This window comes from Gadus macrocephalus, chromosome 9 (assembly GCF_031168955.1).
Source record: "Gadus macrocephalus chromosome 9, ASM3116895v1".
NCBI lineage: Eukaryota > Metazoa > Chordata > Actinopteri > Gadiformes > Gadidae > Gadus > Gadus macrocephalus.
The window spans coordinates 10,838,491-10,850,996 of NC_082390.1; the positions used below are offsets into that span (position 1 = coordinate 10,838,491).

At 51.9% G+C, this 12,506-nt stretch overlaps 1 protein-coding gene across 1 annotated transcript; it reads right to left on the minus strand.

Moving 5' to 3' along the window:
* Positions 1 to 1,272: 1,272 nt before the first annotated feature.
* mlycd (malonyl-CoA decarboxylase) lies at positions 1,273 to 10,731 on the minus strand. The gene is made up of 5 exons (XM_060060722.1): positions 10,061 to 10,731; positions 8,888 to 9,000; positions 7,833 to 7,989; positions 6,492 to 6,644; positions 1,273 to 2,883 (listed from the first exon to the last, which is right to left on the minus strand). Exons 1-5 carry the CDS (start codon positions 10,577 to 10,579, stop codon positions 2,329 to 2,331), a joined length of 1,497 nt encoding a protein of 498 aa, XP_059916705.1. The 5' UTR covers positions 10,580 to 10,731; the 3' UTR covers positions 1,273 to 2,328.
* Between the last annotated feature and the right edge of the window lie 1,775 nt (positions 10,732 to 12,506).

The window sequence follows — 12,506 nt, forward strand, 5'->3', positions numbered from 1 at the left end:
TACAGCTGATGTATGACGTAGTTAAAGGCTGATGATGACGTAGTTAACAGCTGATAATGACGTAGTTACCAGCCGATGACGTAGTTAACAAATAATGTATGACGTAGTTAACAGCTGTAGATGACGTAGTTAACAGCTGATGTACATTCCCTCATCAAGTGGTCTCGATGTTGCAGCTCAGGACTGTAGTGTTGGTGCAGCGGTCGACTGAGGAGACGCAGACGTCCTCAGAGCTGAATCACTGAAGCATTGATTAGCATGTAGTGTGTATCACTTTGCGTTGTACTTTAGCATTGATTAGCATGTAGGATGTCTATCACTTTGAGCTGTACTAACCATTAATTAGCATGAAGCGTGTCCGCCTCATTCAGACCTTATTCTCCTTAAGTCAAGAACAGGGAATAAACAAGCCCTGTGTTCAGGACTAATGTGCGTCAGTCCGTAATCAATTAACTCACAGCTAGCCGCTGCTAGCGGCACCTGCTGTTGGTGCTAGCCGCTGTTAGCATGTCCCTCTGTCATCCAGAGGCTGTAAGCTCCCAGGGCCGCAGCCCCTAATGGACGCATTGAGCCATGATGCTTATTCTTTGTTCATTAATTCATGTGTAATTGTTTCCTGTGCTGTGCTTCCTGCTTCCTGTGGGGGTCTGTGTTGCCCCCGACTACAGAGGCGTGATGGGGGAGTCATTACAGGGGGCATGTTGCCGTGACCGCAGACGATTTTAGGGTGGAACCCAGAAGCCCAATTTAAATGCAGAATTAGAATTACTTCAGATGTGGCACGGCTGTGAACCATAGTGAGACCACACACACACACACACACACAGCACTACACGGTTGGAGTGCTAATGTTTGTAAAGACGTGTGTGTTTGAGTGTGGGTTTGTGTGTATGCCTCCTCTTCGACTCCATGAAGAGGTCTCCTCCTCGTCTCCATGAAGAGGTGTCCTCTTTGTCTCTATGAAGAGGTGTCCAACTCTTCATCTCCATGAAGAGGGGTCCTCGTCGTCTCCATGAAGAGGTGTCCTCTTCATCTCCATGACGAGGTGTCCTCTTCGTCTCCATGACAAGGTGTCCTCTTCATCTCCATGAAGAGGTCAACCCTCATACCAGCGTCATACTGAGGGTGGCCGTGGCTATGGACGGATCCTCGCTGGAGGATTCTTCTTCAGCCCTGGCGAATGATTTCAGACTCCTAATAGAAAACTCTGCTCCTCTTGTTGCCACTGCTCATTCCATGTGTTGTGGACTTCTGGAAATGGGCCAACGCAGGCAGGCTTACAGAAGGGTTGATCTTTATTTAGGTCAGATACTATTAGATTTCACAACACATTTACGAGGCACTGAGATGGCCTTGTATCATATGGTTTAAAATACATTCTGCTTTAATGCTTTGTGGGCCGTTCTTCATCTACCGTATAATTCAACCCCCTCCGTGGAACGCTGGGGGAGAAGAGAGGGGGAGGAGAGGGGGAGAGAGGGGGAGAGAGGAGAAGGGAGGAGGAGGAGGGGGAAGAGAGGGGGGAGGTGTGAAGGAAAGAAAGAACAGGGGGACAGGAGGAGGGGGAGGAGAGAGACAGAACCGGTGGAGGATGGAGAGAACTTTGCTTCCTCGGGGAGATGATATGTAATTTCACAGTCAGCTTGCTGTGATGTATTACTTCTCCACAATAGGGCGTGTGTGGGGTAGGGGGTGTTGGCGCAGCACCTGTACGGTGTAGTTGGAACACAGCGCTGAGTGGGGCTGGCAGCAGCAACAAACACAAGCGGACCACTGGAGCAGAATAAGTCAGCTGTAAAACATTCAGCCTGGAACCAGACACAGAAACACCTACGTCGTCGGTTGATTTTTTTAAATCATTGGACCACTGAGGCAGAAGAAGGAATCAAAGTCACATTTATTTCAGAATCTTCTCCGGACTCCTCCCTCATTATTTAGTCGTTTAATATCCTTCTATTCACAGCCAACGTTTTGTATGAGCAAACAAGCTCTCTGATTGGCCGAGCGAGCCCTGGCCTGTTGGCTCCCAGGCAGAGCCCAGCCGTAAAACAGATTCATGGCCTCATAAAGTCAGTGTTCACCAGCGGGTCAAACAACGTCCTAATATTTGTCAAGTGTCCGGGGGACGTTTGGCGGTGGATAACGTCCTCATCGCTGCTCCGAGCGTCTTACAATACAGACCAGTGCTTGTAGACCTACTGAATATGCATAATATAATAATACATCAATCATAGAATAATTAGACATATTATTATGCATTAGAGTGTAAAGCATGTCCCAGGCTCTGTGCCTCCCATGCCGTGCGCCTCCTCTCTCTCTGTCTCCTCCTCACAGCTTGCTGTTTTTCTGGAACTGTGCGACCAGCCCCATCACCGTCTCCGAGGCGGCGATGCTGCGGTCCTGCAGGTAGAGGGCGCTGTTCCTCGCCGTCTCCTCCAGGAAGTAGCGGTAGTTGACCATGATGCCGCAGGAGCCGGCCACGCCCCGCGGGCTGGTGTCCGCCCGCCAGTTGAGCCGCCACAGGGTGGCGCCGTTCTGCAGGTGGAAGTTGGCCACGGGGTTGAGGGCGTAGCCCCGCCTCTTCTCGCCGTACAGGTACCAGGCGCACAGACGCATCAGTACGGGCTCCAGCAGGAGGGCCAGGCGCTCCGACCGGAGCCACTCGCCCGCCGCCAGGAGGCGCCGCAGCTCCTCCACCGCCGGGGCCCCCGGGGCCAGGCCCGTGGCCTCCTCCACTTCCCTCCACTCCTGCTCCGACAGGAGGTCCGGCCCGCTGCCCCGCGCCTCCCTGCGGCTCAGCCCCAGCAGGAGGCCCTGCAGCCAGGAGGAGAAGCCCGGGATGGGGGACAGGCTGGAGAAGGAGGTGAGTTGAGGGAACTCCGCCTGCAGGAGAGGGAGACAGGAGGGGAGAGAGGAGGAGGTGAGGGAACAGCTCTACACTTCAGCCCAGGAGGCTGGCAACCTGTCACCCAGAAGGTGTACCGCGTTCCTCCGCAACCTGGAGAACCAAATTACGCAATCCTCCTCTGACCAGCAGACCTACTCCCTTCACAGGGTCAGAGAAACATCAGGAGCAGGTGTTGAGCTTGGAGGCCCACAGACAGACTGAGACCAGACCTGGACTCAACATTAAACTTCCTCGCTGGATCTTATTGAACTGAAGCCTCCAACCCCCAAAGGGTACACCCCTCCTCACCAAAGGGGGGGGGGGGGGGGGCAGAGGCTGTGGGTCCCTCAGAGAGGAACACAGACAGGGCGTGGAGATGGAGGACCACGCCTTCATTTCCTCCCTCTTCTGCCAGGGGATCTCCCTCCCACCTAACCCTACCAAAAAGAGTTGGCTGTGAAACCACCAATAACCTTCCCCTCCCTCCCTCCCTCCCTCCCTCCCAACATCTCCCCTCTCTTAGAACCAACCTCTGAAACTATACCCTCCCTCCTCCCTTAATTTACAACCCAACAACCTCCCCCCCTCAGAACCAACCTCCCTCCTCCCCCTCTCTCAGAACCAACCTCCCGCTCCTCCCCCCCTCTCAGAACCAACCTCCCTCCTCCCCCTCTCTCAGAACCAACCTCCCGCTCCTCCCCCCCTCTCAGAACCAACCTCCCCCCTCTCAGAACCAACCTCCCTCCCTCTCAGAACCAACCTCCCCCCCCCCCCCCCTCTCAGAACCAACCCCCCCTTCTCAGAACCAACCTCCCCCTCCTCCCCCCTCTCACCCTCTTCCTGAGGGTTCCAGTTTGGATGACAGGCAGGGATCTAGCAAGAGGAGGAGGAGGAGCAGTAGGCAGATGAAGAGGAAGAGGAGGAGGAGCAGTAGACAGATGAGGAGGAAGAGGAGGAGAAGGAGGAGCTGCAGATTAAAGTGAGGTTGTCAGACAAGCCTTGGGGATGGAGATGTTGTCTGGCTGAAGTCTCCTCTCTTCTCCCGGTCTCTATTCTTCTCTTTCTATCATCTGTCTGCTCCACCTCCTGCTGCTGCTCCCCGCTATGATCCGCTCCTGCTGCTCCCTCGCTCTTCAGAGAGGTGTTGCTGTTATCTCCTCTCTGTTCCTGTTCATCCTCCTCCTCCTCAACCCCCTCCCTCATCCTGCTGGCAGCCCTCACCGCAGCGTTTGAACCTGAAGACGGAGCGTTTAGGAGGCTCAGCGAGAGCCTTTATCGGTCCTGCTCTCGCGCTGCACGGTCGGTCGAGCTGCGGAATGGAAATAGAATAATTCATGAGGACGGATCAGAGGAGCCGTGGTTCACATCCGAGGAGCATCGCTCCTCATCTCCAATCTGTGGCCGGGACACCAAGGGCTCTGGGAAACGGGTGCTTTAATCCTGGGGACAATCACACCAAACACTTCTCCACCCCTGGTGGAGGAGGGGGGTGGGCGGAGCTCGCCACTGATCTGTACGCTCAGCGAAAGAGCAGCCCGACCCTTGGCTCCTGATCTCAGCTCAGATCCATCCCTCCTTCCCTATTAAAAGGTTTGACTTGTTCTGGGGGAGCTGGTGCATAGCGACAAAGTTAGAACTTAGCAACAGGATTTTCCTAGAAGTTTTGAGGAATCTCCGCCGCCCGGTCTGAGCGTCAGGGTTCAGAGAAGGAACACGGATCCTGATAGAGCTCCTCTCTGATAGAGCTCCCCTCTCTCTCTCTCTCTGATAGAGCTCCTCTCTGATAGAGCTCCCCTCTCTCTCTCTCTCTAATAGAGCTCCCCTCTCTCTCTCTGATAGAGCTCCCCTCTCTCACTCTGATATAGCTCCCCTCTCTCTCTGATAGAGCTCCTCTCTGATAGAGCTCCCCTCTCTCTCTCTCTCTCTCTCTCTCTCTCTCTCTCTCTCTCTCTCTCTCTAATAGAGCTCCCCTCTCTCTCTCTCTGATAGAGCTCCCCTCTCTCTCTCTGATAGAGCTCCCATCTCTCTCTCTCTCTCTGATAGCTCCTCTTTATCCAATAGAGCTCCTCTCTCTCTGACAGAGCTCCTCTCTCTCTGATAAGCAGCCTCTTCTGTCTGCGCTGCTGTAGAAGAGAAATGTATATTCTGAGGATCCATTCATCACACCTCTGGCTCGGCCTTTCTATAACCAGTTTTCCATATGTTGTGCATTATGCAGTATAATAAATCATGAGCGGAACGAGAGGCCAATAAGCAGAACAATAGAGACGAAGCAGATTGCAGCTATCTGGATCCTCAAAGGAACCTCTGGACGTCTTGAGGGAGGAGAGGGGGGCGTCTGGAGGGAGGAGAGAGGGGTGTCTGGAGGGAGGAGAGGGGGGCGTCTTGAGGGAGGAGAGGGGGGCGTCTGGAGGGAGGAGAGAGGGGTGTCTGGAGGGAGGAGAGGGGGGCCTCTGGAGGGAGGAGAGGGGGGCCTCTGGAGGGAGGAGAGAGGGGTGTCTGGAGGGAGGAGAGGGGGGTGTCTGGAGGGAGGAGAGAGGGGCGTCTGGAGGGAGGAGAGGAGGGCGTCTGGAGGGAGGAGAGGGGGGCCTCTGGAGGGAGGAGAGGGGGGCCTCTGGAGGGAGGAGAGAGGGGTGTCTGGAGGGAGGAGAGGGGGGTGTCTGGAGGGAGGAGAGGGGGGCGTCTGGAGGGAGGAGAGGGGGGCCTCTGGAGGGAGGAGAGGGGGGCCTCTGGAGGGAGGAGAGGGGGGCCTCTGGAGGGAGGAGAGGGTGGCCTCTGGAGGGAGGAGAGGGGGACATCTGGGGGGAGGAGATGGGATTCTGCATCTGTCCTTGCAGCACTGAGCTGTTTAAATAAAGGTTGTAATCGTTCAAACCAGAGCAGTGGGAATTACTCTCATCTGTGTTTCTGGTATCATGATCAAGTTCTGCTGTGAGGATAACTCATCTGGGTTTATGGTGTCGTGTCCTGATAAACTTTGCAGTTGAATTCGGAGCGAGCTAGACCGATGGCTAACGTTATTGTCTGTTCACCAGCTCCTGCGCAGGTAGTAAATCTTTAACCACAGTCTGACATTCTCCCGCTCTGAAGGGTAAAGTCCTTCAGAAGAGACCGTGTCGTCGAGGGACTCCAGCAGGGAATAAGGGTTCAGAAATGCTAAAATAACGGCATTGACATTCAGGCTGACATTTAACACTGCCGCTACCGTTTCAGGTTAGCTGTAGGGGTAACCTTGTTGTGGTTGTGTTACTGTGGGGTAACCGTGTTGTGGTTGTGTTACTGTGGGGTAACCGTGGTGCGTTTGTGTTACTGTAGGGTAACCATGGTGTGTTTGTGTTACTGTGGGGCAACACAACATGGTTATGTTGTCTTAGGGTCGTGTCCCCGTGGGGTCTTGCCCACTAAGGGGTTGTGTCCTCCATTGGGTCGTGTCCTCCATAGGTTTGTGTCCCTTAAAGGGTCGTGTCCCCTATGGCTGCAGGTGGTTCTGTTGTGAAGGTCCGCGGAAACGTCTCTTTCTGTGGATTTATTTTCCAGATCTTGCTCTGCTCTCTCTCTTTTCCTGCAGCACCTTAAAGCACACCTCCACCACACCTCCACCTACCTGAAGCTCCCGCACCACCCTCTTAATGAGGTAGTTCCCCAGCTCCACCCCCTGCAGCCCTGCCTGGGTGGAGGATATGGAGTAGAAGATGGCCGCGTTGATCTGGTTTACGTCCTCCTTGGCGTCCAGATTAGCAAATTCCCGAACGATGCTCTGAAGAGACGAGATCCCACGTTAGCACTGAGGAAGCTAAAGGCTACATGTTCTCACGTTAGCACTGAGGAAGCTAAAGGCTACATGTTCTCACGTTAGCACTGAGGAAGCTAAAGGCTACATGTTCTCACGTTAGCACTGAGGAAGATAAGGTCTACATGTTCCTGTGTTACCACTGAGGAAGCTAAAGGCTACATGTTCCCGTGTTTGCACTGAGGAAGATAAGGTCTACATGTTCCCGTGTTACCACTGAGGAAGCTAAAGGCTACATGTTCCCGTGTTAGCACTGAGGAAGCTAAAGGCTACATTTTCCCATGTTAGGACTGAGGAAGCTAAAGGCTACATGTAATTTATATAAAGGTATCTCCTCTCCTGCATGTTAGCTATCCTCCCCTGTATGTTGTTGTGATGTCTCCTCCCCTGTATGTTAGCTATCCTCACCTGTATGTTGTGTTGATATCCTCTCACCTGCATGTTAGCTATCCTTACCTGTATGTTAGTTATCCTCACCTGTATGTTGTCTTGATAGCTCCTCTCCTGTATGTTAGCTATCCTCACCTGTATGTTATTGTGATGTCTCCTCTCCTGTATGTTAGCTATCCTTACCTGTATGTTAGTTATCCTCACCTGTATGTTGTCTTGATATCTCCTCTCCTGTATGTTAGCTATCCTCACCTGTATGTTATTGTGATGTCTCCTCTCCTGTATGTTAGCTATCCTCACCTGTATGTTATTGTGATGTCTCCTCACCTGTATGTTAGCTATCCTCACCTGTATGTTGTCTTGATATCTCCTCTCCTGTATGTTAGCTATCCTCACCTGTATGTTATTGTGATGTCTCCTCACCTGAATGTTAGCTATCCTCACCTGTATGTTGTTGTGGTGCCTCCTCACCTGTATGTTAGCTATTCTCACCTGTATGTTGTGTTGATGTCTCCTCACATGTATGTTGTGGTGCTGTCTCCTCACCTGTATGTTAGCTATCCTCACCTGTATGTTATTGTGATGTCTCCTCACCTGTATGTTAGCTATTCTCACCTGTATGTTGTGTTGATGTCTCCTCACTTGTATGTTGTGGTGCTGTCTCCTCACCTGTATGTTAGCTATCCTCACCTGTATGTTGTGGTGCTGTCTCCTCACCTGTATGTTAGCTATCCTCACCTGTATGTTGTGTTGATGTCTCCTCACCTGTATGTTGTCGGAGATGTCCTCGGTGAGGGCCACATGCAGCACCACCAGAGGCTCCCCGGGCATGGCTGCGTGGGTGAAGGCGTAGCAGCGGCGGTACGGGCCCACCCTGCGCTTCATGTCTGTCCAGTTTCTCACCGGGTGGACTGCCTCGTACCTGGGGACACAGAGGGGTTCACCTGAGAGGTGGTCACCTGGGAGGGGGTCACCTGAGAGGGTGTCACCTGAGAGGGGTCTACCTGAGAGGGGGTCACCTGAGAGGGGGTCTACCTGAGAGGGGGTCTACCTGAGAGGGGGTCTACCTGAAAGGGGGTCTACCTGAGAGGGGGTCACCTGAGAGGGGTCTACCTGAGAGGGGTAATACCTGGGGACACAGAGGGGTCTACCTGAGAGGGATAATACCTGGGGACACAGAGGGGTCTACCTGAGAGGGATAATACCTGGGGTCACAGAGGGGTCTACCTGAGAGGGGTTACCGGACCAGAGGCTCAGTGTTCATGTTCGGTGAGGACCTGGGTGTGGGGGTGGTACTCAGATGTGATACTCTGTTTGACTCGCTTCCTTTCCACCTAATAAGGGCTGATTGTCTATTCCATGGTCTCCTGTAGACCACCTGGCCCTGGGGTCTGACTGACAATGCTGCTGGTTCTCATCCTCAGTAATGACCAGCTCAATGGAAAAACTACATGAAATGAGAGTCTGGAGGTGATGAGCCCAACGAGATGTTCATGGGAGTTAGGCGGTGATGAACTGAACTAGAAAGTGGTGGGGGTGAGTTAGGTGGTGTTGGGGGTGAGTTAGGAGGTGGTGGGGGTGAGTTAGGTGATGAACAGAACTAGGAGGTGATGCGGGTGAGTCAGGACTGGTGGTGGTGGGGGTGAGTTAGGAGGATGTGGGGGTGAGTTAGGAGGTGGTGGGTTAGGAGGGTGAGTTAGGAGGTTGGGGGGGTGAGTTAGGAGGTGGTGGGGGTGAGTTAGGAGGTGGTGGAGGTGAGTTAGGTGGTGGTGAGTTCGTAGGGCATGAACGGAGGAGATTGATTGGTAGGGCTGAGTTACTGGCTGATCTTCTGAAGGATCTCGCAGGGTGACTGCCAGGTGATCCTCTGAAGCTGAAGGAGGCCCACAGAGAACCACTCAGACAGCATGCTCTTCAGAGTCCCATTAAGGTCCTGAGAGAGAGAGAGAGAGAGAGAGAGAGAGAGAGAGAGAGAGAGAGAGAGAGAGAGAGAGAGAGAGAGAGAGAGAGAGAGAGAGAGAGAGAGAGAGAGAGAGAGAGAGAGAGAGAGAGAGAGAGAGAGAGAGAGAGAGAGAGAGATTGTTCAGCAGCTTTCTGCATCACCTGAATCTGGTCCTAATTCTCCCAACTGCAGAGTTAGACTGGGGGGGGGGGGGGATTGGTAGCCACTCCTTTAAATAAATGTTGAGTAGAGTCAAAAAGATCTAGATCAACACGCCCTGAAGGATGGATGGACCCACGACTCAGAGGGACACGTCTGCACAGCCTCACCATTCCAGACAGAGTGAGGCGTCACTCTGTACTGAAGGTTTCTGATCAGAGTGAGGCATCACTCTGTACTGAATGAGATGTCAACACATTGTGTGTGTCAGTCGTCACCCTCTAGGGATCAGCAAATGAGATCCCTTGTAAATAGTTTTCCATCTCTCATTTGATTCATTCTCTTTCTTTCCTGTACTAGCTGCTGTGACCTGCATTTCCTATCGTGGATCTAAGAAGCATCTCCTCCCAATATATAATGTTAGTAGCTAACTTCAGACAGTTCTGTCAGGAATACTTCTGATAGCAGCTCTTCATAGGCTTTATTAATAATACTTCTGGCCGATGTGTGGGGGCTCTATTTATACCAACAGTGACTCCCCTCAGCAGGGAAAGAAAGTGTGGGAAAGTTCAGAGCAGAGTGGGCTGGGCTCCATCATACCCAGCCCACCCTGACACTTTTAGGCTGCTCTATCACTACCTATAACTGCTCTAACTCTACCTATCACTGCTCTATCACTATCCATCACTGTACCATATCATACTGGTTATATAAGGTGCATAGAGCAAGCAGTAGGCATGTGAATGCGTTATTGGACATGCGTTGGTGTTGTTCTATAGTTGGTGTTGTTATGATGTAAGACAATACTTGTATCCAAAGAAGCTGATAATATATATTATCAGCGGCCCATAGTCTGAACCACAGACATCCCGCAGTAAAGTCAGTCCGTTACCCTGATGTGGGGCCCTTCGTGGTTCTTGGAGGCCATGAGCTCCAGCAGGTCCGCTCGGAGGTCCACCAGGAACTTGACCCCGCCGTCGGCTCTGCTGACGCAGTTCAGCAGCTGTCGGTAACGGGGCGTCAGTGCGTACCGGAGCCGGTCCTCCGCCTGCAGCACCGTAGCCGGGTCGCGGCTCTGCGTGTCCGCCAGCCTTCCGCAGAGCTCTGCCACCCGACGGTGGTCCACCCCGAAGCCCCCCGACAGCCGCTCCAGGAGCCGGCCCCGGTGCTCCCGCTCCAGGTGGCGGTAGAACATCATGAAGTCCCCGCTGTCCGCCTCCGGAGGCGGGGGGGCCTTGTCCCGGGTCTCGTAGGAGGGCACCGGGGCGACGACCCGGGCCAGCAGCTCGTCCATCGCCCCCTGCTGAGTGCTGGGACGGACATGCGCAGAGAAGGGACGGGTCTGAAGAGCCTCCAGGACCGAGCGGCTCCTCAAGCGTAACAGACGGGCTAACCGGAGGCTGAACGTCATGACTGGTCGGTCCGCTCCGGTGTCACGGGAACCTGCGACCTGCGCTCCGGTAGAGCAGCGGGCACTTCCGGGTCTCTAAAAGAGACAGTACACAAGTGTCTCTGCTCTGTTCCAGGGCCCTTAAAAAGACAGTACACGTGTTTCTCTGTAGTGTTCCTCTTAAAGAGACAGTACACATGTGTCTATGTAGTGTTCCGGGTCTCTTAAAGAGACAGTACACGTGTGTCTCTGCACTGTTCCTCTTAAAGGGACACTGTGTACAAATTACTCCCATCTAGTGGTACAATTGTATATTGCATTCAAACTAATAGTGCTCGCTTGTTCAAAAACTACGGTGGGCAGTATGTGCCAAGAAGCTGTGTCATGACATCCAATACTACCTCATCGAGTCATTCGAGTGATTATGAGTTTCGTTATTTCAAACTGCATTGAATCAGTAGTGTAAGCTAATGATGTATGAGTAATTATTCCTCGAGCAAGATAGTGAATTATTTCAGTCATCATTCACGCTGGCTCAGAGTGAAAATGCGTTTGCATTTCCTGTACCACGTAATGCTTTTTGCCCCTCTCGGCAGTTCATAGACCGGAAGAACATGGAAGCCTCCATGAAGCTTACCCATCCTATGTTACTACATATTAATTATTCTTCGCTCAGGAGGATAAGTGAGATTTTTGGCAGAGATAATTTTACACCAATGAGGACTTATTTATGAATGAATACGTTGATTTGAGGTAATAAATTACTTAAAATATTACACAGTGTCCCTTTAAAGAGACAGTACACGTGTGTCTCTGTACTGTTCTCTTAAATAGACAGTACACGTGTGTCTCTGTACTGTTCCTCTTAATAGGACACTACACGTGTATCTCTCTGCTGTTCCAGGTCTCTTTTGGCTTGTTTCCACCGGTGGGTGTGCTTCAGCCCAGAACGCCTCGGCCAAGTAGAGAAGGTGCGGTTTGGCGCAGCTCAGTTACGGCTGCGGTTTGTATGGAGTTAGAATCATGCCAAAACCCCGCACACACGCAAAACGTGTTTTGCTCACGCATAACGATTCACACGCACACAAAATGTGTTTTACTCACGCACAATGATTCACACACACGCTCAGTGTGGTTTGCAAATACAAAACATCATTCACAAACTAATGCATTTTTCTTCAGAAACAAATACAGTATGTTTTACACAAAGTACAAAAAAAAATCCTTCAAGTACACAAAACAATTCTACGAGTACGGAACACTGAAAGCTGCGCGTGGATCGGAAGGCATTTGCGCACGGATCCGCAAGGCGGAAAATTAGTGCCAAAAGTCACGTGACAAACAAATGTCCTGTGATTCACACTACACAACAGCAGGTGGCGCTGTTGAGTCAGTTTAAGGCCGCCAGGACGATCTTTTTTTCTCCCCAAAATCTTTATTTGATGCCGGCCAACCGTGTGTGGATTCTATGGAAAGCCAAGAAGGTGCACTAACTGGCCCTAGAATGGCGCGGTAAAAGTGCTGAACCGCACGGAAACCGTACGGAAACCGTACGGAATCCGTGCGGTTTGGCAGGAACAACGCCACCTGTTTGTCAGGAACAACGCCACAGGACATTTGTTTGTCACGTGACTTTTGGCACTAATTTTCCGCCTTGCTGATCCGTGCACAAATGACTTCCGATCTACGCGCAGCTTTCAGTGTTCCGTACTTGTAGAATTGTTTTGTGTACTTGAAGGATTTTTTTTTGTACTTTGTGTAAAACATACTGTATTTGTTTCTGAAGCAAAATGCATTAGCTTGTGAATGATGTTTTGTATTTGCAAACCACACTGAGCGTGTGTGTGAATCATTGTGCGTGAGTAAAACACGTTTTGGGTGCGTGTGAATCGTTATGCATGAGCAAAACACGTTTTGCGTGGGTGTGGGGTTTTGGCATGATTCTAAC